Source organism: Xenopus laevis, chromosome 1S (assembly GCF_017654675.1).
Source record: "Xenopus laevis strain J_2021 chromosome 1S, Xenopus_laevis_v10.1, whole genome shotgun sequence".
Taxonomy (NCBI): Eukaryota; Metazoa; Chordata; class Amphibia; order Anura; family Pipidae; genus Xenopus; species Xenopus laevis.
In genome coordinates, this window is record NC_054372.1 from 135,573,974 (window position 1) to 135,597,993 (window position 24,020).

Genomic DNA, 24,020 nt, shown 5'->3' on the forward strand with positions numbered 1-24,020 from the left:
GCCAATTGGACAGCCCTGACATAGACTATGGGGCAGATTTACTAAACTTGAGTGAATTTTTGAAGTTAAAAAAAGTTTGAATTTCACAGTAAATTTTTGGGTACTTCGACCATCGAATAGGCTATATTCGACCATTCGACTTCGATTCGAAAGATTCAAAGTAAAAATTGTTAGACTATTCGACCATTCGATAATCTAATTACTGTCTTGTAAAAACTTTGACTTCATACTTCGCCAAATTAAAGCTACCGAAGTCCAATGTTAGCCTATGGGGACCTTCCACAGCACTTTTCTAAGTCTTTGCACATTGAATAGAAATCCTTTGATCGATCACTAAAAATCGGTTGAATAATTAGAATCGTTCGATTCAAACTATTTAATCATTCGATCGAACTCTATCTATTCGACCGTTCGATCGATCGAATATGCTAAAAATCCTTCGACTTCGATATTAGACATAGAAGGATTTTAATTCGAGGGTCGAATTTCGAAGTCCCTTTATAAAAAGGCTGCTTAAAGGACCAGTAACATAATTTTTTTTTAAATAAAAATTCGTTAGTCAACAACAAAAAAAAAACCACAAAGAAATCGCTAAGTCTTTATTAAGAAATAACTTACCAAAACTCCACTTGCACTCATCTCCAGAAAAGACGATCTGGTGATCCATCGTGTGGCACTCGATCTCCTCCCAGCCTTCTCCAGGGAGGAGAAATTGATTGCCGCACAATGGATCGTCGCCCTGTTGCCTTTTCTGAAGAGGAGCTTAAGCAGAGTTTTGGTAAGTTATTTCTTAATAAAGACTTAGCGATTTCAAAGTTTCAATTGTCTTTGTGTTTTTTTTTTTGTTGTTGTATACCAGGGATCTCCAACCTTTTTCACCCATGAGCAACATTCAGAAGAAAAAGGAGTTGGGGAGCAACACTAGCATGAAAAATGTTCTTGGGGTGCCAAATAAGTGCTGTGATTGGCCACTTGGGAGCCCCTATGTGGATTGTCAAACTACATTGAGGTTCTGTTTGGTAATGCACCTGTTTTTTTTTACAACCAAAACCTGCCTCCAAGCCTGGAATTCAAAAATAATCACCTGGTTTGAGGCCACTGGGAGCAACATCCAAGGGGTTGGAGAGCAACATGTTGCTCACAAGCTACTGGTTGGGGATCACTGTTGTATACTAACAAATCTTTATTTATAAAAATTTATGTTACTGGTCCTTTAAGGAAAAGCCTTGGGTGACTTGAATGGTAAGAAGATCTTATTTGAGAACTAAAGATCTACTTGAGGATAAAATAACCATTGTAATGAAATTGGACCTTCAGTACTTTTCCACACTGTGCTATACGACTTGGCTTACAAACTTTTTTAACTGTGTTCCTCTCTCCAGCAGCAGGGAGGAAAAGAGAATGCGCGAATGCACATGGAAGGGTCTTTGTCTGCACGGGACAAAGTTGGTGTACAGGACTTTGTTTTGTTGGATTCCCACACCAGCGAAGCAGCGTTCATGGACAATCTACGCAAGAGATTCCAGGAGAATCTCATTTATGTAAAACCCTTTATACTATTTTTTATATCTGTTGTGTTTGCATTCTTCACATATCTAATGTGTCTTTGTCATATTATATATAGACTTCTAAATAAACATACATAAATATTTTCTGCAATCTTTAGACATACATAGGAACCATGCTGGTGTCTGTGAATCCATACAAGGAGCTTGAGCTGTACACCCAGAGACAGATGGAACTGTACCAAGGAGTAAATTACATTGAGCTCCCACCACACATGTAAGCTCTGTTCAAATATATTTGAATTAACTCCAATTTGTTAGCCATGGATTGTATTTGCACCTAGTCATTAAGAGCAAACTAATATATTTGTCATAATTTTAGAACTACAGAGGATAGGCTTCAATATTGGCAGAAGTCCAATATAGAGCTGACATCCAACTTCTCATACCTTTTTTCAATATCGTTCCTTACAATAGGGACAGGGCCTAAGGGCTTTAGCACAGAGGCAGATTCGGGGAGATTTAGTCGCCTGGCAACTAATCGGCTCTTCATCAGGGAGACAATCGCGCTCAAGTGGAAACTTCGGAAATTGAAGCACCGTGAGTGCATTGCCACTGGCGATTTTTCAGGGTGATTGTTGCCGAATCTGCCTGTGTGCTTAAGCCCTAAAAGTCTCCCCTGATTGTGAAACCATAATGTATTGTTTTGACTAGTGGTTGACCAACATTTTAAGTTCCATACCAAAGCCATAATTGTGCTTGTGGCCTATACAGATATTGTGCCATAAAACTATTTCAGCATAGGAATGTATCTATACACAACATAGTGCCACAAAATTCTTATAACTGAAGTTAAATGCATAACAAATAAAGCTATTATTCTGTTATCTCACTCACTATTTTTATCTGCATCCATTTCTCTGTCCTTAGATATGCAGTTGCTGCTAACGCATACAGGGTAATGTGTACAGAGCGTAATAACCACTTTATTCTTATCTCTGGTGAAAGTGGTTCTGGCAAGACAGAGACCTCTAAGAAAATCCTCCAGTTCCTAGCCATAACATGTCCAATCACTAAGAAACTTCAGACATTCAGAGATCGTCTCCTTCTCTCTAATCCTGTACTAGAGGTAAAAAAAGAAAACTATATAAAATAAGTATACATTTATGTTAGTTTATTTCTATCTTAGATTGTAGTGCAAATTAAAAGTGAGATTGAAATAAGTTTTTTTTGTAAATTTGTGATAGAAACTTAGCTTCACTTTTAATTTGAACAAATAAAAAGAACTTCCAACTTCAAGGTCACATGATCCTATGAAGTAAGTGGAATACAAAGATATCTATCAAAGTACTAATTGTATTGTAATGTAACACTTGAATACACAATGTCCAACGTGATTACGTAGCCGATGCCAAAGTACAACTTCTGTATTTGCCAATAGTTCTATAGCACTTTGTAAAGGTAATATGGGGCTATAGGCACAATTTTGTCACTTACTAAAAAGTTGAATACTTCAGATTAAAAGAAGAAATAGCAAATGAAAGACTGCCTTATTTTTAGTTAAAATATTTGGTGAAAACCTATAAGTATAAACACGGCATGCTCAAAGTGTTTAGTTAATAATGTACCCCTTATTTGTCACTGAGGTGTTCGATGCCCCACTAGATGTCTGAGGTGTATACAAACCTATAAATGTAAACTACATGGTAGAGGGTAAAGTGTTGCACTGTATGACTACATGCACATGCAGTGTTCAGTGTATATGTATCATTATTTTTTAGGCTTTTGGAAATGCCAAAACAATTCACAATGACAATTCAAGTCGATTTGGAAAATACATGGATGTGCAGTTTGACTACAAGGTATTTTCTAAAGCTTATACAATATGCCTGTAGTTGTCAGCCTGTAACTGTATATCTAATTATTGGTGGTGGACTTCATCAATGAGATGATAAAGTGTCACTGTGAAAGTTTCCATTTTCTGCGGCTTCTATTTTTTTGCAGGGAGCCCCCTGTGGAGGACACATCCTGAGCTACCTGATAGAAAAGTCACGTGTGGTTCATCAGAATCCTGGGGAGAGGAACTTTCACATTTTCTATCAACTGCTAGAAGGAGGAGAAGATCATCTGATCAATTGGTTGGGCCTGGACCGTAATCCACAGAAATACAGTTACTTGATCCAAGTAAGGCCCTTTAATTTTATAAATTCTGTGCAATGAAATATATTTTTTTTATATATGGTTGATTTCCTTTGCTAGGGCGAGTGTGCCAAAGTAAGCTCTATCTGTGACAAAACCAACTGGAAGCTTGTCCGTAGGGCATTCACCATCCTTGAATTCACAGAAGCAGATATTGAGGTAGAGTAATAATTCTATGTTACCTTAAAGCTGACCTTATAGTATGATCAACATATATACAGTATGCATGTATATATATATATATATATATATATATATATATATATATATATATATATATATATATATATATATATATATATATATATATATATATATATATATATATATAAAGAGAGAGAGAGATATGTTTGGTACTGTGTTAGTGTCCTGGTGCTTTCCAATTATTATTATTTTTTTATGATAAAATGATAACCTGTTAAAGCATATTTATGAGCTGGATTTTGTTGAAACATTGATTACAGTACAATCCACAGATAGGAGGGCCCCATCCCACACCAGGGCTCAATTTGGACAACAGTTTGTTAGGCTTTCTGTATCTTAAGCACTTTTATATGAGATATATGTCTCACATTAAAGGGATGACTAACTCTGGGGTTTATACTGTAAAAAGTCAGAATAAAAAATATACCCCTGTTTTATATGGTAATTCAGCATTGTTTGAACCCTAGATAGTTCCGATCTATATGTTTCTGTGTATTGTTCAGGTATTTATTTGGTTCACAAAATATCAGTGCTCAGGTAGAGCACGTGCCACACATAGCCAATATGTTGTCTGCATTGAATTGCACGCTGAGCTATGTTCATTGTGAGCACCAGATGCATCAGGTCTGTACCATCTGTACAGATGGAAGCCACATTGCATAACCTGAAGTAGTATGTTAACTGATTAATCGTTGGCATTCACACTCATTCTCACCATCTTATAATTCTCATCAGCACCTGTTTGGAATAGTAGCCAGTGTTCTACATCTGGGGAATATAAAGTATGAAGAAGACACCCATGGTCATGCAATCATTAAGAATGGATCTCAGCTTCAGTGGATATCTAAGGTATTCCTTGGAGCAGTGTATATACTTTCAGAAATATGATACAGTATCTGTTTGCTAGCTGTAATTTATGTAATGTAGTGGCTTACAGCTTTTCTAGCTGCCTTTTCTTTGTATTTGTAAGTGAATTAAATTTGCTTCTCTGTTTTTTTCTTTTTTTCTCATTTAAGAACACCGTATATAACCCCTTTGTTTTACTTCCCACAGTTGCTTGGTGTTCCCGTATCTCTTTTGCAAGAAGCACTGACAAATAAAAAGATTGAAGCTAGGTCAGAAGAGGTATGTGACATATTAATGAGCATTAAAGTGATCTCCTAAAGAAGCAGACCTTGAGTGCTTTGCTATATTATGCATTATTTTGGTACACCAAAATCATCTATCGAGAACATCTTGTATTGGCGACCTCTTGATCTCAGGCTCCTCTTTGTGGTCCAATATATATTCAGGTCACTCTTTTCTCTTAACACAGTTGCAGATATATTAATATATAGTTGTAAAAAGCATCATGGAAAATACACAGTGCTACTACATAGTAATATCTAAAGCCATGTAGTGTTCTTCTCCAAAAAGTATATAGGTTTAGGGGTTTAGGCTGAGCCCTCATATTTTCCTTTATAAACCTCCCTGTGTGCATAGGGTACATGAAAGCCACAGAATTCTGTATGTACAGACTTTCATTACTTAATTTGACTATAGGTTGTAGGAATGTTTACATGCAAAAGACTGAGGTTCAAGATAGGTGGGCAATTCTTCAAAAGAGAAAGAGAGACTTAATTTTATTCAACATGCCTTTTACAAACATTGCTTTATGATACTATAATAACTTACTGCATGAAATGTTATATATTATATGGACTAACTACTTGAAATAAATGATTGAATGCAGTTTCTCATGCATTGTTGTTTTGAAGTTCATTTGGCTGTTTGTTCTGAAGGCCAAATGCTTTATATTCATTTTTTATTTGCAGGTTCTCAGTCCTTTGAATTTGGAGCTGGCTTATTATGCTCGTGATGCCCTCGCCAAAGCTATTTATGGAAGGTCTTTCAATTGGCTGGTCAACAAAATTAATAGCTCTCTGTCCAACAAGGTAATACATCAACTACAGATCTCTTGCCAACAGGCACATTAAAATGCTGATTGTGCAAATGTAATCATGTAAACATAATAATCTGGCAATGTAATCATGTAAACATAATAATCTTTTTAAAATTTCTAAAGTAGCATCTAATCTTGAGTGCCAACCGTCTACTTGCCGTCATATACGGGTATTCCAGTATGTGGGAAGTGGAGGAAATATTGCAGGTCTAATATGGCCACAAATTTTGCCAACAATATGGGAACTATAAAGCTAAATGACAGGCCAGATGTAGCCTCTCAGGAGATTGAATGGCCTCCAACCTTGCTTCATAGACATTTGTGTATGAAACTTTGTATTTACTATTTAAAGTAGTATAATATATCACATAGTCAGGTCAATATGCTGGACAGCTTTGTAAAAGAAAGTCAAATACAAACACAATTTTGTTTTACCGAATTACTTTTAAAACAACCCTCTCCTTCTGGAGTGTTTTTCTTCTTTTACATGTGTAGGAAAATAGTTTGCAGTTTTTTGATATTTGCTAAACTCTAAAACTAAGCATTGTTAAACAAAATCTAATTGGGAGAGTATCTAAATATGTTTATTTTAATAATTTTGTAGTGTGGTTTTTCTATGAAGCATAATGTATAACTGTTTGTATTAAAAGTCTCTACTGTTAATAGGAGTCACCACAGCAACCAGTTATTGGACTCCTTGACATTTATGGATTTGAGATTTTGGAGACAAACAGGTAATATCAATTGCACGTAACACTTTCCATTATAAACATAAAATGCAATTGTAGTTTCTAATAGCATACTTTTAACTTTACTTTTATCTGCAGCTTTGAACAGTTTTGCATTAATTACTGCAATGAGAAGTTACAGCAGCTCTTTATTTCTATGACACTAAAGGCAGAACAAGAGGAATATAAAATAGAGGGTATTGAGGTAAGAAACATTGATTTAAAAGTAGATTTGTGTATTTTTACATAATATATACACAAATAGAGCATACAAAGCTGGAGTCTGTTAGCAAATACAGTCATGCCCTGTCTACTCTTTTTGTCCTGCCAGATAATATATTCAAGGCTTAGACCTCAATCACTCCTCTAATTACCGCTATCAATTTCACTTGAAGCAAGGACTGTACAATGTATAATGTTTTTAAACCAAGTTCACAGTGCCAAGGAAGTATCTACTGTTTAACCAACCTTACATGTTTCATAAAGTAATGGAGCCTCCATATTAGTGAGATTAGTGTTACTTAGGCTTGGCAGGCCAGTGGCCTGGCTTTGCATATAGAACAGTTATTTTCTGGAGGGAACTTTCCAGGCTGGCATAGCTGGGATGTATGAAATAAATTTATTTGCTATTTTTGCTCCCTTATTTGATTGCTTTTGGTTAATACATTTGTATTTTTGGCAACAATCTTTTTATGACAATGTATTTTATTTTATAATATCAGTGGGAACCTGTTCAGTACTTTGACAATAAAATTATCTGTGACCTAATTGAGGAGAAGTACAAAGGGATCATTGCCATAATGGTAAGAACTGTGTATGCAAAATGTTCAAATAACTGTTACGGAATAGGTTCAAACCCTTTCTAGAATAACAGGGCAAAAGCCCACATTAAGAAAGTTCTTGGTAAACCTTTCCCTAAGCACAGTGGTAATACATTTGAGGCCTACAGAACATCATTTGAGAGTTAGCTTTCCTATAAACAGATATTGTAGTTTTCTTTTTTTTAGAGCTCACCATATACCTGACACTTCTACCTGTAATCAGTATTCTCTATGCTCTTCTGTTAGTCAGACTTTCTTTTGTGTATGGCCTGTAGTCTATGCTCAGCCCTGACAAACAAAAATACATGTACCTGTCTGATTTTGTTAAAGGGATTGCATCCCATTTATATTTAAAAATTCATATGTATTTTTAGAACTGTTTTTTTCCTGTTCTAATAGAATGAAGAGTGCTTGGGACCTGGGGAAGCCACAGACTTGAGCTTCTTAGCAAAACTGGAAGAGAAGGTTGGCGATCACCCCCATTTGTTAACGTACGTGCTCAGCTTTCTGTTTGTTTATATATAAAAATAAGAGAAAATTATTACTGTGCCTCTAACCCTAATTGAGGTATCATTCTATCATTGGTTGTTACCATAATTTGATTGAGAATTGTGTTCTAAAAGCTTATTTTCTGTTATCTTCTGTGAATAGACGCAAACTTGCAGATCCCATAGCCAGAAAAACCATAGACTGGTTAGATTTCAGGCTTATCCACTATGCAGGAGAAGTTACATATTGTGCAGTTGGTGAGTAAAAGAAACAGAATACTTTAACTATACAGCAGAGTATTTTGGACTTGTTAAGTTCATCCACTTTTCCATTTCATTATTTGTTCAAGTTCTCTATAGCTTAAAGGGGGAACTATCACAAAAATGAAAATTTAATATAAGCTTCATCATACTGAAATATGAAACTTACTTAATACAATCAATTAAATATTCTGCATTGTTTCTGAAATAATCCAGTTTATGATCACTATCCCTCTTTCAGCATCTGTTTCTCTTCATTCTGTCTTCCTGCAGCAGTTTGGTGTCAGAGTCATTGACAGTTTGATCCAATTTATCTTATGGGGGCTCCTTTTGCCTAGAAGATGTATCTGACAACCAACTGCTGCATAAAGAAAGAATGAAGAGAAACAGATGCTGAGAGAGGAATGGTGAAGATAAACTTGATTATTTCAGAAGCAATGTGGACTATTTAATTGATTGTATTTAGAAAGTTTCTTATTTCAGTGTGATGACGCTTATATAAAATTTTCAATTTTGGATAGTTCCCCCTTTAATTTTCATCCGTTTGGCTTTCCACTTACTGTTCCTGCCCCCACTATTAGTGTCCTGGGGGTAGTGTGCTCTAAGTGTGTTCATAAAAATAAATGTATCCTGACCGAGCACTGTGAAAATAAATAAACACCACTCGGTGTAAAGTATGTCTCCTTGGCAGTGACACTCATTTTAATTGCTGATAATGATATATATCAATTGAAAGAGGTCAGATTGTTTATGTCATGTAAATGTATAATTATGTTTTTGATCATTTAGGGTTTTTGGAAAAAAATAATGACTTGCTCTACAGAAATTCGAAAGAGGTAATAAAATATTCCTCCAAAAATAATCTGTGTCACACAACGCAATTAAATAATACAAATTATTATTTATACATCATAAATTATATTTAGTAATAGTCTGTTTGCTGTTTGCAGGTGATTCTGAAATCTAAAAACTATATCTTAAGGGATTGTTTTCATTCCTCTGAGTTGGACAACAGGAGGAGGCCAGAGACTGTAAGTGAATGTAGTTAGTTTATACATGGCTATTGAAGCAAAGTTAATGATTAATTGTACAGTACTGATAAACCATCTTGTGATACATGTCTATATTTACAAAAATCAAGCTATTGTTTTTATTATGTAGCAACTAAAGAGGCACTGACACTTTCATATAAGGGTGAAGAACTACTATTAGCAGCTACCTGTCACAACTACTTTGCTAAGGCACTATGTGTGTTTTATAAGAGGCATCTCTCTGTATTGTCTATGGTAGCATATTTTTTTGGCATTTTGTAGCCACATCAAGTAGTTGCCACTAGTAGCTCCACATGTCTTCACCCTAAATGGTAGGAATATCAACATGCCAGTATAACTGACAAACAATAGCTGTGTTGTACTTTTTTCAATTTTCTTTTTACCAGTTTTTGTCCTCACTTCTCTATTTCCAGGTAACAACACAGTTCAAGAACACCTTGTCCTCCCTGATAGAAATCATTCTGCTGAAGGAACCAACATACATCAGGTGTATTAAGCCAAATAACAACAAACAACCCGGTGAGAACATTGCCTGAATGAAAACAGGTTGTTTTTTCACTCTGCTTTAGTATGGAGACAGAGTAAACTTATATATTGAATTGTCAATGATGCATTTTTTAGGCAAGTGTTAAAATTTATACCTGAAAATTGCAAATAGGCTGTCATATCAAAATATCTAAATGTTATTTAAAACAAGGGTATCACAACACTGGCAAAAACCATATATAAGTGGGTGACCTGCATAGGTACAACATGGAGCTGGTCACTGCTCCTGTTTAACTATAACAAACAAGCGAAAGTTGTGCTCACCACTAATTTTTAAAAACATTAGGCAGGGGTGCAACGAATCCGGTTCCACTAATCCGGGCCTGGTTGAATCTGCATTGGAGAACCCCACTATTATATTTTTTTTGTTATTAACATGGAGATATAAACAAAAGCATATAAAGCAGCAAATACAAAAAGACAGAAATGGATGAAAAATGGGATATTGCAACATGGCTACATCAACCTATTTAACTTAATGGATCACCTTGCTTCTACTCTTTTCTGTTTGCATTCACTGTTGGTTGCAGGAAAGTTTGAAGATATGCTCATTCGCCATCAGGTCAAGTACCTGGGCCTGATGGAGCATTTACGGGTCAGAAGAGCCGGATTTGCCTATCGAAGGAAATATGAGATATTCTTAGAGAGGTAACTCTAGAAATATAAACTTAAAGTAACTCCTAAGTCACAATTGAAACGACAGAAAAGGTCACGCAAGTCTAGTAACTTGCGGGTAACTTACATTCTTAGTAAAGTTTCATAAAATAAAGTAGGCATGTTTTTACTAACCAGTTGATACCTAAGTTTACTCATATATTGTATTGTAAAAAGTTGGTATAAATTCTCACATTACTCTCTGGTTTATGGACAGTTTAAATTTAGATAGCACACCAACTTTTCTGTTGATAATCCACAGCTTAGACCATGACTGCATGATGTGTATAGAGAGAGATTTCCCAGTACATTATATATTGTATTAGAGGATAAAATAATTGTTTAGATGTAGTGGCCATTTAAAGTTATAAATATTACTTAATTAAAATGAATACGTACAGCTATTTGATCAATCCAGTTTAATGTATGTTTTGTGTATTGGTAAATGCAGAATATAGTTGGCTATTTTGTGCCCTGCTCTTTTTCTTTGCCCTGTGCTTGTCATACAAGTCAGTTTAAGTAATTCATAATAATACAAATAAGAAATAAATCTGATTTTTTCTGCTTTAGGTACAAAGCACTGTGTCCACAAACTTGGCCTAACTGGGCAGGCCCAGCCCGAGAAGGAGTAGAGAAACTAGTGAAATACCTTGGATACCAACCTAACGAATATAAGTTGGGAAGGTGATATCAATTTCAGTTTCCAAATGTGTTAATAACTGCAGCTATGTTGTATCTGGTTGGCAAATATCAGTGATATGTAACTCAGTTGAGTAGCTTTTCTGAGGTTGAGTCATGGCGGATGAAGATTGCATATTCATTCTAAATACAGATTAATGAGTGGAGTGCTATGGGCACCTTTGTGTTATTTTAAAACATTGTGCTATTTACTGTACTTGAGCCATAGATTTGCCACATTTCTAAATGCCATGTCTTTCTTTATCAGAATTTACAATGTGGCCTCTTCTCTATTAACAATATATAAGTGTTGTAACTATACATTCATGGGACCAACAAATCTTTAGTAAGCCCCCGAACATTGGAAAGAAATGAAATTCTGCAATACTGCTTTTTCTTTTGGATGTAACTTGTTGTGGTCTTTCATTCTCTCTTACAGAACAAAGCTGTTCATACGTTTTCCACGTACACTATTTGCCACTGTGGACTCATTTGAAATAAGGAGGAATCAGCTGGGTAAACCTTTCATGCCACCCCTCTAAAAATACTATTGATACCCAGAAACCAAACACATCCAAGTCTGTAAAAGCCCATTATTGCAGTAAATGGACATATTCTTTATGATAGGACATAAATGCAAACAATTTTTGGTACTTTCATTTAGAAAGGTGGAAGCAGAATACTTCAGTTAAATCAGCATGATGCATCCATAAAAAGTCTGGCATACTAATGATAAGTCCTGGAGTCAATACATCCATTTCAATGTTAGGAAAGTAAGGGTTTCCAAAAAACTACTTTAGGCTATTGTCACATGTGGTATTTATTCTGCTTTGAGTTCAGAGAGCACTGACACAGACAGTATGTGCCCCATGAGGACCTTGATACAGTTCCTGTTATTGCTCATGGAACGTGTGGCATAGACCCCACTTTTTTCTCTGTCGTTGGAAAAATGCCATGTATGACATTAGACTTTAAGGGGTTGTAAATCCAAATATAAATATTTGTATAATGAAAGAGAAACTTAACTCTAAGCAACTTTCCACTATACTCTCAGTGATTATAACGGTTAAAAGTAGTTTCTGTATGTGCTTGGCCAAGCCAAAACTGCACTTTCTACAATTATGTAAAGAAAGATAGTTGTGTGAAGGAGTTTTGGTTGGTGGAGCTAACAAACTGCACAATGTTTCAGTTGTACAGGTAGTCAGAACCAAGAGTGCAGAGGAAGGCAAAGCACAGACAAACTGTTTTCATTAGCAATTACATTTACAAATAACTTTAGAATCATGGAAAGAACAGTAATGCATGTACAGTATGTTGGAAAGTTGCTTCCAATTAAGCTTGCCTTCATTATGGAAAATGTTATAACCCATTTAATGAGCAGGACTCTCGTCATGTCTTGTTGTTTAACATTGAGTAAATTATTGTGGGAATTACAATAATAACAACAAACATTTTCCAGTTACATTTTCCATTCTGCTGGACACATAGATGTTGTTTGCAAATATCAGTGTGTTTGCACACATTTTTAAGAAATGTACATACTGTATTGTTCTATTATGTTGAAAATTCCAGACTGCCAAAAGAGTCAAGAAAAGTGTCTCAATTGTTATCGGGTCCTATATTACTTTATTCTCTGTGTACTTCTAGTTTCAAAAATCCAAGCCAAATACAAAGGGTGTTTAGGAAAAAGAGCTTTTGAGAAGAAGAAAAAAGCAGGTATTGTTTACTCTTCCATATTTGCGCCCTTTCTGCAGTTGTTAATGGAGATGCATAAAGTATACCAAACATGCATTTGAAATAACTTTATTAACTTTGTTCCAAAAAAAAACAAACAAGTATTTGTGGTTATTTGGCATGGATTGTGCTGTTATATGTAAACAACATACGTAACCCAGCAGGCTGCATTTGATCTTTAAAGGGATACTGTCATGGGAAAACATGTTTTTTTTCAAAACACATCAGTTAATTGTGCTACTCCAGCAGAATTCTGCACTGAAATCCAATCCCCAAAAGAGCAAACAGATTTTTCTATATTCAATTTTGAAATCTGACATGGGGCTAGACATTTTGTCAGTTTCCCAGCTGCCCCAGTCATGTGACTTGTGCCTGTAGGATGGAACTACTTTCTGGCAGGCTGTTATTTCTCCTACGTAATGTAACTGAATCAGTCTCAGTGGGACTTGGCTTTTACTATTGAGTGTTGTTTTTAGAACTACCAGGGAGCTGTTATCTTGTGTTAGGGAGCTGCTATCTGGTTACCTTCCCATTATTCTTTTGTTAGGCTGCTGGGGGGGGTGATATCGCTCCAACTTGCAGCACAGCATTAAAGAGTGACTGAAGTTTATCAGAGCACAAATCACATGACTGGGGGCAGCTGGGAAACCGACAATATGGATAGCCCCATGTCAGATTTCAAAATTGAATATAAAAAAAATCTGTTTGCTCTTTTGAATTCAGAATTCTATTCAGCACTATTAACTGATGCGTTTTGAAAAAAACATGTTTTCTCATGACCGTGTCCCTTTAAAGGTTTCCAAAAAAAGAATGTTTTTGCATAATGAAAGAAAATATAATTCCACTCAACTTTCCAATAATACATTCATTCAAAATTTACAGTGATTTTAAAGTTATTTGTAAAATTATCCCTTTCAGGAGAAGGAAAGTCTTAGTGCACTTGGGGGTGCCAAATCTTAGGCACCCCAAATGATTGTATTTACTTACCTGAAACCCCGGGCCTGTGCTCCGATCAGCAGAAAACTACAACGGCCCGGGGTTATTCCCAGGGCAGACGCATGCGCAGTTGAAAGAAATAGCCAACTTTTTAGTTAAAGTTCGGCTTTTCATTCTACTGTGCATGCGCAGCTGTGCGAAGAAAGAGGAAGACGGAAGAGGATCGCTCCGTGGTGCTCACTGGAATAACCCCGGGCCGATGCAGTTTTCTGCTGATAGGAGCACCGGCCCAGGGTTTCAGGTAAGTATATACGATCACTTGGGGGTGTCTAACATTTGGCAGTGAACCTTTTATCATTTTTGTATGTACTTTAGCAACAGAGATACAAATGCCTTATGATCAGGGAAGATGCTTAGAATCAGAGGGAGACACGGTGTAGGTTTTTTTTTGTAATCTTTACAGAAACAAAAGCACATATTTTGAGTTAAATGATTCCAATGTCATGTGAAGGGTGCTAGGCTAATATTAACTTTCACCTTGTTCTTTTAGCTATTAAGCTAGAGTCATGCTGGAGAGGGGTACTATCTCGTAGAGAAGCAAAGAAGCGTGCGTGGGCTGTGCAGACCATCAGAAGGTATGTTTTATATTCAACCCCTATATTAACCTTAGCCATCTATCTTGGACGTACTAAATCTTTTCTTTAGCCCTGCACCATCCTACAGCACAAAGAAATAGTTTCAAATTAATTTCTTTCATGTTTGAGCAAAATAAACTTAAACTATATAAATTATTCAAATTTCTTCAGTCTTCAAGCAGGCAGGCGCCATTTGGTGAACACTGCTTTTAAGCAAGCTTTGAATCATTCCAAAATCCTGTTTATGGGCTAGAATGAGGCTAGATGGTGAGGAGGCAAGGGGAATGTGAGGAGGGCAGTGATATGTAGAAAGTGCAGAACAAACAATGAAAGCATCCCACCTTCATGCCTGACGTATAGAGATGGGCAGGCAATATATGATTGACAGTTGAGAGTTCTAAATACCTTTATAACAGGTATAGATGGTTTTATGTTTGTTTTTTTTTTTAAAAATAGATTTCCTGTTTAATTTGAAAAGGACAGGTCCCCTTTAAGGATGAAAGGGTACCTATAATTTATTATGCTCACGTTAATAAAGTTCTTGGAAATTTGAACTATGACCTAGGCTTTCATAAATTTGACTAATGATATCCAATAATATTTCTGCCATGTGGCTAGTTCTAGAATTAAATGCATGTCTGCATCTGAAAAAGGACATTTCATATTGACTGCCTTTCAAAACAGTCTGGGATTTGACTACAAGCTTTTGTATGGCAGCCTTATTTCTGATCTAAAGAATCTTCTGTTCCTATGTAACGATGATTACTTTTTTTTTCTATTGGCTGAAAACAGACTAACATGACATATCCAATTACATAACCCAAGTGAGACAAGTTTTTCAATCAAGAAATAAATAGGTCTTACTACTGAGCCTTATAAGAGATAAAGTTGACCCAGGAAGAATTAGGAATGATTTTTTTTTAAAATTATTTCAAGGTTCATTGTTGGATTTATCAACCGGAAGAATGCAGATGTAGATTCAAACAAAAACTTCTCAAGCATGATGTATTACAACTATCTTTGGAAACTGAGGGAACATGTGCCCAAAAATTTGCTGGATAAAACATGGCTGACCCCACCAGTAGCCATGGAAAAGGTACTCTGCAACCAAATGGTATAAAATCAAATTAACCTAGAAGAGAACATTGCAAAAGTCAGTAAAGGGAACATTCTAATACACCATAGGAGTCTTTTTGAATGCAATAAGACACAAAAATGTGTAATACATTAAATATGTTAGAACGTTATATTGAACAACACTTGGCGACAGTATAGTACATTAAGGGGAAGATTTATTGAGGGTCGAATTTCGAAGTGGAAAATACTTCGAAATTCGACCATCGAATAGAATCCTCCGACATTCGAATTCGAAGTTGGAGGATTTTATTCATCGTATGATCGTACTCCGATCGTACTTCAAATCGTACGATTTTCCTTCGAAACCCAAAAACTTAGAAATATGCTCTGGCAGGTCCCCATAGGCTAACATAGCACTTCGGCAGGTTTAAATATTGAAGTCGAAGTTTTTTTAAAGAGACAGTACTTCGATTATTGAATAGTCGAACGATTTTTACTTTGAAATGAAGTAAATTTGAAGTCGTAGTATCCTATTCGATGGTCGAAGTATCCAAAAAATTACTTTGAGTTTCGAATTTTTTTACTTCGAAAATTCCCTCGAATTCACTTCGACCCTTGATAAATCTGCGCCCAAGAGGAGTAGATTAGGAGACTGTATGTTGGAGAACATTAAACTCCTCTCTCATTTTAGATTATTAAATCTAATGAGCAGGGTCCTCTTTGCCTCCTGTATTGGTTAGTATTTGTATGAAATCTGTGATAAATGAAGCCCTGTAGCATATAGTGGTACTTTATAAATGCACGATATTAGTAAAAATGTATTCTTCATGTTCAGACATCAGAACTTCTACACAAGGTATGCATGAGAAACTTAGTGAGGAAATACTACAGGACAGTCACCCCTCAGAAAACACACCAGGTAAAACACTTCCATGCATTTAACTGTGACTTCCATTTATCTATCCTTTCTGCTTCAAAACTGAAAAATGTAAATAGTTTATTAAATAGGATCACCTATCTTTAGATTCCTCACTCATTTACATTACATAAGCTACTGTATATTACTGTATATTAATTGAACCTATTTTGTTCAACAGCTGCAGCAGAAAGTTGTGACCAGTCAAATCTTCAAAGGGAAGAAGGAGGGTTACAAACAAACTCTCAGCCAGCCTTTTGAAGAGACGCGTTTGAGTGAGTTTACATTACATACAATAAATCACAAATGAGCTATTAATTAGACTCTAAAGAGTATTCACCCTATCCCTCTACAATACAATCTGTTCAATAACGTAACTCCACGCATGGCTTTGGCAGGCTGTTTTGTACAAGGTTTCCTTTGCTTCAGTCTTATACAGCTTATACAGTGTGCTGCTAGTGATTTTCTTCAGTATATGGATATGACCCTATGAAAGGAGTGGGTCCTCCATTACAGCACCTGGCACAACAATAGTGTTTGTTTTTTTGAGGTGAGCACTCCATAATAAGGAGTGATAGCACTGTCATGTTTTCCGATGACAGGATCCCTTTAAGTTCAAACATTATTGTATGGTCTAATCTAGTTAAAGGAGAATACAAGGGGGTGTCAAATGTTTGGGCACCCGCCAAAGATTGTAAGGACTTACCCCGGACCGGTTATCCTGTTAACAGAAAACTGCACCATCGCAAGGCACTAGCCAGCATGCAATCCTCTTCCTCCCTTCTTCAGAATCCAGCTGCTGAGGCATGCACAGTAGAACAAAAAAGCCTGCTTGTTTGCTAAAGTCCAGCTTTAAACTCTACTGTGCATGCGGGCCCACACGAAGGAAGAGGATCACTCACTGGCTAGTGAGGCTGGCCAGTGCAGTTTTCTGCTATGAGGAGCACCAGCCTGGGGTATCAGGTAAGTCATTACAATCCTTGGGGTGTGCCTTAACATTTGGCACCCCCTTGCTATAACGTTCACTAAAATCTCTTTAATATTGCTGTAACTTTCACTAAAATGATCCCACTACTCATTTGTCTGGGATTCTGCACATGGGAAGATGCACCAACAGGGTGTGTTTGTTAGTTAATATTACCTTGTTTGACCTTGGAACATGGAGAAATATAGGGTATTGGAACAATGTTTTGAACCCCTGGGTTATAATTATTGTGGGGATGTAAATAGTGAAGGCACTGCACAACCCAGTTTAGGTTATCCACCTTTACTGTATAATTTTAATCACCATCACCTCAATTTTCCCTCACTGGAACTGCAGGCTAACAGAGCCCACACTCTGAATATATCTAAGAAAAGTCCCCTATCAAGTGGTCTGGTCCCACACTGGGAGTTCCTGGTATGGACAGCCATATTGGGGCATATTTTAGCGGTGTGCTAAGCGATCTACATCACACACATTGCTCATTATGCACATGTGTATGCGCAAATATTGACTGTCACAGAGGGTCAGAGTGCTTGCTAGGGGGCTTTCCTTATACAAATATTATTGTTTCATTTATCTGGAGAGTGGGCTCTGAAATTATGCTGTTTAAGTACTAACCAGGTGTACATGTTGCCCTGTTTCCTACAGTAAATAGTGCAGCTTGTTACTTTACAATTACATTTCCCCAATTTTACACCATTTTTGTCTGAAACCATGAAACCATACTTGTATCCAGTCTCATATTTAAGGACTCCTATTACATATAAAAAGTGGCATTAGATGCATAATGTGTGTCTGTTAATTATTAGGGGATAGAAACACTATTTAGAGTAATTTTTTAATCCTGATATAGTTTATCAGGTCAGATTTTTTGGGCAGGCCATAAAGGCCCGGGCTAGGGCGGTAAAGAGATGGGGGCAGCATGTCGCCTGCTGGCTGCATTTGTACTGGGGACAGGGCATGAGATTTTGACAGTTGTTTGAATCTCCAGCCCACCTAGTCCCCAGTGCCAGCTGTGCGAGCGGGGTAGGGTGGGCGGTTGCGAGCGGGTCAGTTTAGCAGCCTAGGGGGAATCATTTTAATATACGCCCTTTAGTTTATGCTGATCTGGATTAAAAAATGTCTCTAAATAATTTAATAAGTGCAATGCAATGTATGATAGGTTATCTAAATGACAGTATCTCTTTGTACTGCTTAATCTTTAGATGAACAAGATATTAACCCAAAAGTTCTTCAGCTCATGAATAATGACAGGATTAAGGTAAACAAAAATGAGAAACAGCATTTATTTTTCCCTAGTGATTCAAATTCATTACTTTAGCATATCTATTAGCCCACCTTACCATAACCATTCTGGTTCCACAATTATCCTACAGTGGAAATGGCTGGGCAGTTTGCCTGGGTTCTGCCTCACAGTTCCATCGTCATAACAAATATGGCAGTTTAGAAACACTATCAGATCACATTAAGTCTGTCTGAACAGAAAATGTGATCAGAATGCACTTCCCTTTAGTGCAAAAGTGCAATAAGAGCACACCAAGGAACTGAGGACTATTTCCAGCTTCTATTAAGATCCATCCATTTATACGGCCAGATTGTATAATATTGAAGTTATTGGTTGGATGACCACAAATCTAGACCTCTGTATATCCTCTTTATTTTCCAAAATACTAATACAAAAGATAAATGCAGTCCCTCCAGGTTGGTCCAGGAACCTTTTTTGGCCTGTGTATGAAGCAGGTATATAACAAAGAGGTTAGAAATACATGAGCATCCTCTAGGCTCCCACTATGACCTGATCATTGGCTTAAGAACTACTAATTAGATTATCCCGATTTTGTTAAAGATCTGTTTAAATTAGCAGATCTGACCTTATCTGCCTATTAAGGGAGCTGTGTGCAATATGCTTAGCAAAGGATCATGTATATTTTATTTTGGCTCATACCTTAAATATAAATGCCAGTTTCAACACTCATAAGTTTGTTGCCATCTGCAGCAACAGCAGCTCCCTTTTACTTATCTTCCATTTAAATGGCAAGTGCATTATCACATTCTGAAAGAGATTCTATAACAATGAATTACATTTATCAAAAGCTTCTTAAATTTCTGCTGCACCTTCATCTATCACTACTACTATGTGGCTGGACTTTAATATAACCTTATAAAAACGCATTAATAATATAAACTATCACTCTTGACTCAGTATGGAATAGCAGCAGTGAAATATGACAGACGTGGATTCAAAGCTCGCCCCCGCCAACTCCTACTGACCCAGTCAGCGGTGTATGTGACTGAGGAAGCCAAGATTAAGCAGAAAATCGAGTATTCTATGCTGAAAGGTAAGATGCATGCACTGCGGGATGAGCTTTAATCAGAGTTTAAGTGCTGGGCAGACAGATTTATTTCTCCAATACCCAAATGGTTTGTTAATAATTGGTAAGGCTTACTGCTAGGAGTAGGATACTCACTGATCTCTCTTCTTGTACCTGTATTTCAGGAATCTCGGTCAGTAACCTGAGTGATGGATTCCTAATCATCCATGTGTCCCCAGAGGGCAACAAGCAGAAGGTAACATGGTAACATGATTGCCCTATCCCCTTCATTGTTTTCCTCTGAAAGCAGGAAAGACAAAATAGCTTTTAGAGGTAAAGGATCAGTTATCCAGAAACCTGTTATCCAGAAAGCTCTGTATAAGGGAAAGTCATCTCCCATAGACTCAATTTTAATGAAAAAATAAAAATGTTAAAACATATGGCATTTTTCTCTGTAATAATAAAACAGCACCGTGTACATGATCCAAGCTACGATATAAATTATCATTATTGTTGGAAAAACAATCCTATTTGGTTTAAATGATTATTAGCAGTCTTTCCAAATTATAAAAAGACTCCTTATCTGGAAAGCCCCCTGTCCTGAGATTTCTGGAGAGCAAGTCACATACTATTTTCAGACATTTGGCTGTAACATTACATTATTATTCCCCGAATGTTTAGGTGACATAGCCAGGGCCAGGCCAATGTATTTTGGCACCTTAGGCAAGGGCTTCAATCAGTGCCCCCCCCAGGGTCCTGCATTACCATTTCCCACCTTACCATTCATATTGCCCCCTGTACCTGTGCTAGCAGCCATTATGTTGCCCCATGTACTTGTGCCAGTACCTATCATATTGCCCCCATTTGTACCTGTGCCAGCAGAATCCACAATTTTGCCCCCAAATATGTACCTGTGCCAGCAGCTGCCAAGAGGGCGGTGGGGAGTGCTTCTGGTCGAAGTAAGAATCACAGGCAAGAGAAGAAATACAAACAGTTTATAAAATAATAGAGAAAAATGTGGAACACCTATACTTACCTTCAAATATAGAGTTTCCTGGTCCTGGAGGCATGAAAATGGGTCCTCCTAAGTAAATCCAAAGTTTAGTCAGAAGAGCTGATTATTTATTAGGGGTATCAGGTAACTAGAGCAGAGAAGCACTGATTAGTATAATCATTTATCTGTGGCAACAAGGTAATTCTTTCTTTCTTTCTTTCTTTCTTTCTTCTCTTGTATACAGGGAGATGCCATATTACAGTGTGACTACATCTTTGAAGCAGTAACCAAACTGTGCATGCTGGCTTCAAAGCTAGATGCAGTTACTGTAGTCCAGGGAAGGTATGTATACAATACACTCTAGGATATGTGTTAGACCACTTACAGGGCTGCCATCTTAGGGCCCCATAAAATAAAATTTTCTGGTGGTTAGGTGTTAAAAGAACAGTGGCTTCAGAAATTCAAGAGGCACCCGGCTATCTGGGAAGTGCAGCATGGCCATGTCCCCTTTACAAAAACCACTGGGTCTGGTTCAGTTATTCCCCTTGATGGGAGCTCTGACCACTTATATACTGCTGCCTTGATTAATGCAACACATTATTACTAAACCATACTGTTCCATTACCTTTCTACCTGCCACCATGCAATTATTTGTACTTTATATAGCAGAATCATATGTTCTAAGTCATATGTTCATAAGTGAGCAACAATGTAAGCATAGCTGAATAGCATTCTTATTGTGTGTCACAGTGCTGCCTTGCATACAGACCAATACAGAACTTGAACCACACATTCTCAGCTTTAATTCCACACCAAACATTGTGCAATGTTTTTGCTATGACAATAGTGCAAAGGCTTCTCCTGGTATCTGATTAGACACCTGGCAAACACTGTCATCACCCAACCGTGTGCCATAACTGCTTTCATAAGAGCTAGATTCCTTTACTCTTCCTTGGCAGCATCCAATGTTACTATGTATATTATTCCACTTAGCTTAACCTTCAACTTCCAACGCAAAGAAGGCGTCATTGATTTTACACATGGGGCTGAAGCACAAGTGTACAAAGCCAAGAATGGGCACTTAACAGTGGTAAGTAAATTTAGGTGATACAAATGGCTTTTTTAACTCTCTCTGTTTATACAGGCTCCTGATAAAATTGACAATATTATTGTGTGAATGTGATAGAGACCCTAAGGCTTATGGTAGCAATAGATGTTACAACTACGATCTTTCCTAGGATCGTTTGTTTTCAATACTAACTCTGGATTGTCAGATGTACAAGTAGAAACAATAGAATTCTACCCGTACGTGACGCACCCAATCTAAATTTTCCTGCCAGCCTGATCAACGAGCCAACCAAGTCTTCTGCCGATATTGGTTTGTCTCCCACCATAGACGCACCGAATATAGCCAACTTAAGACTGTTGGCTCCACTGGGATCAGGGATCGATAATGATGTAGGATCTCTGTAAAAGCACATTGTAAATCTATTGGCATTATATTAATAACAGACAATAAAATATATGTTGCACAGAGATTGTACTATATCTGTCTACGTATACATGGTAAATATTGATTTATACACATATCGTGTTAGTTTAGCCATAAACATTTCTGTCTTTGTTTTAGGCCACACCAAGAATGAAATCCTAACCTGAAACATCGGCTCTTCATCATTATGGCAAAAGGGACTGGGAGAAATTCCCACTCACTCAACGCACAACAATAATCTATGAACGTGCGCAGAATCATCCCGTATCATGTACTTTACATCAACTTTGGAGAATTGCTGATATTATTAACATAACTCTGATGTCCTTCAACTATTTACTATAGTTTAAGGATATTTTTTTTTTCACTTTGGGAAATTAAAGCTATCCCATGGTTTGGCATCTTGTTTTCAATAAAGCAATATCAACATCTGTTTTATACTTAATGTAATTTACTTTTTTTGTGGTATTTAATGGCAAGAGTAACATTAGATGTATACCTGCTCCATTCTAATTCCTAGAGGGTCATAAACACTGAATATTTTAGACTTAATACATACTGACTTTACAAAACGAATTAAAGCGCTAAAGCAAATGATACACTTCCAAACAGTTGTAAGCAAACCGGTATTATAAATGTAACAACAGGTCTAGTAAGCAGCCCCTGGTTTACTTATAGTTAACCAGTAAATGATACCTGATGGTTCATTTCTGTTGCAATAAAAGAGAATGAAAGTTAAATCATTGAGTGATGCCAATTTGACAAGGAGGAAATTCCCATTTGTCACATACAGTACAGTTGAAGCTACATATCCTTCAAAATTGACATCCCTTTTAGCAGGGGTGTAAAATGGATCTTTTGCACTCATGGTCCTTCTAGTAACTAAAGAAAAAGGTTAAATTGACTCTTAAAGTTGTAGTTGGCTTACAGTTTCCACATTTTTTGGGGGCATATATTACCAAATGCTCCTAAAGTGTGTTGGGGTGCAGTCATAACAAATGGGTTTCTGCACATTATACACTAGACTATACACTAGACTATACACTGCACATTATTACACAGGACTAAAAGGCAAGCCATCCTGATTTTAGGAGAGATTTTAAGGGAAAAGAGCGAGCCCATAAACATCACAGCTGTGGCATACTGTTATGTACAGTAACTATTTGCCTTCGAGTTACTCTAATTGAGTGCTGACCAACTGGTGGCCCTTTATTAGGGCAGAACTCCACAAAGCGATGCGGTGCGCTGGGTTGCTCTGGGAGGAAACGCAGGCGACCAGTCTGAGACGCCGAATATAATGTAAGCTATAGAAACATCGCAGCTACAAACTACATGCACCTTCATCCGATACATGTAGTTTGTAGCTGTGATGTTTCTATAACTTACATTATATTCGCGCCTGCGTTACATCACGGCGTGACCCAGCGCACTGCTTCGTAGAGTTCTGCCCTTAAAGGAGAATTCAACCCTTAACTAAAAGAAACCCTACCCTACGTAGACCCCCCTCCCTCCTCCCCCCAGCCTAGCTGCTACCCCGGGGGAAATGCCCCTAACTTTTTACTTACCCCTCGGTGCAGATTCAGGGATCACAGTTCACGGCAGCCATCTTCCGGGTCTTTGTGTCTTCTTCTGACGATTCGGCAATTTGCATCTATTTCGGCACATGCACAGTTGTCGCGAACCGAGAAATTGCTGCAACTGCGCATGCGCCGCTTTGCTGGTCTCATTCTCAGATTACAGAAGACCCGAAAAGATGGCTGCTGTGAACTGCAATCCCTGAATCTGCACCGAGGGGTAACTAAAAAGTTAGGGGCATTTCCCCGGAGTAGCAGCTAGGCTGGGGGGGAGGAGGGAGGGTGGT

At 37.2% G+C, this 24,020-nt stretch overlaps 1 protein-coding gene across 1 annotated transcript; it reads left to right on the forward strand.

The window, feature by feature from the left end:
- The first annotated feature begins 1,385 nt into the window (after positions 1 to 1,385).
- On the forward strand, positions 1,386 to 22,604 carry LOC108705061 (unconventional myosin-Ih-like). The gene is made up of 31 exons (XM_041580254.1): positions 1,386 to 1,541; positions 1,667 to 1,782; positions 2,436 to 2,634; positions 3,287 to 3,367; positions 3,510 to 3,689; positions 3,765 to 3,863; positions 4,644 to 4,757; positions 4,962 to 5,033; positions 5,723 to 5,842; positions 6,517 to 6,584; positions 6,678 to 6,783; positions 7,301 to 7,381; positions 7,799 to 7,890; positions 8,051 to 8,145; positions 8,938 to 8,984; positions 9,099 to 9,179; positions 9,614 to 9,719; positions 10,277 to 10,394; positions 10,971 to 11,084; positions 11,518 to 11,594; positions 12,726 to 12,794; positions 14,299 to 14,383; positions 15,320 to 15,479; positions 16,296 to 16,379; positions 16,558 to 16,651; positions 18,567 to 18,622; positions 19,565 to 19,700; positions 19,859 to 19,929; positions 20,912 to 21,009; positions 21,661 to 21,757; positions 22,298 to 22,604. Exons 1-31 carry the CDS (start codon positions 1,410 to 1,412, stop codon positions 22,319 to 22,321), a joined length of 3,072 nt encoding a protein of 1,023 aa, XP_041436188.1. The 5' UTR covers positions 1,386 to 1,409; the 3' UTR covers positions 22,322 to 22,604.
- Positions 22,605 to 24,020: the final 1,416 nt, after the last annotated feature.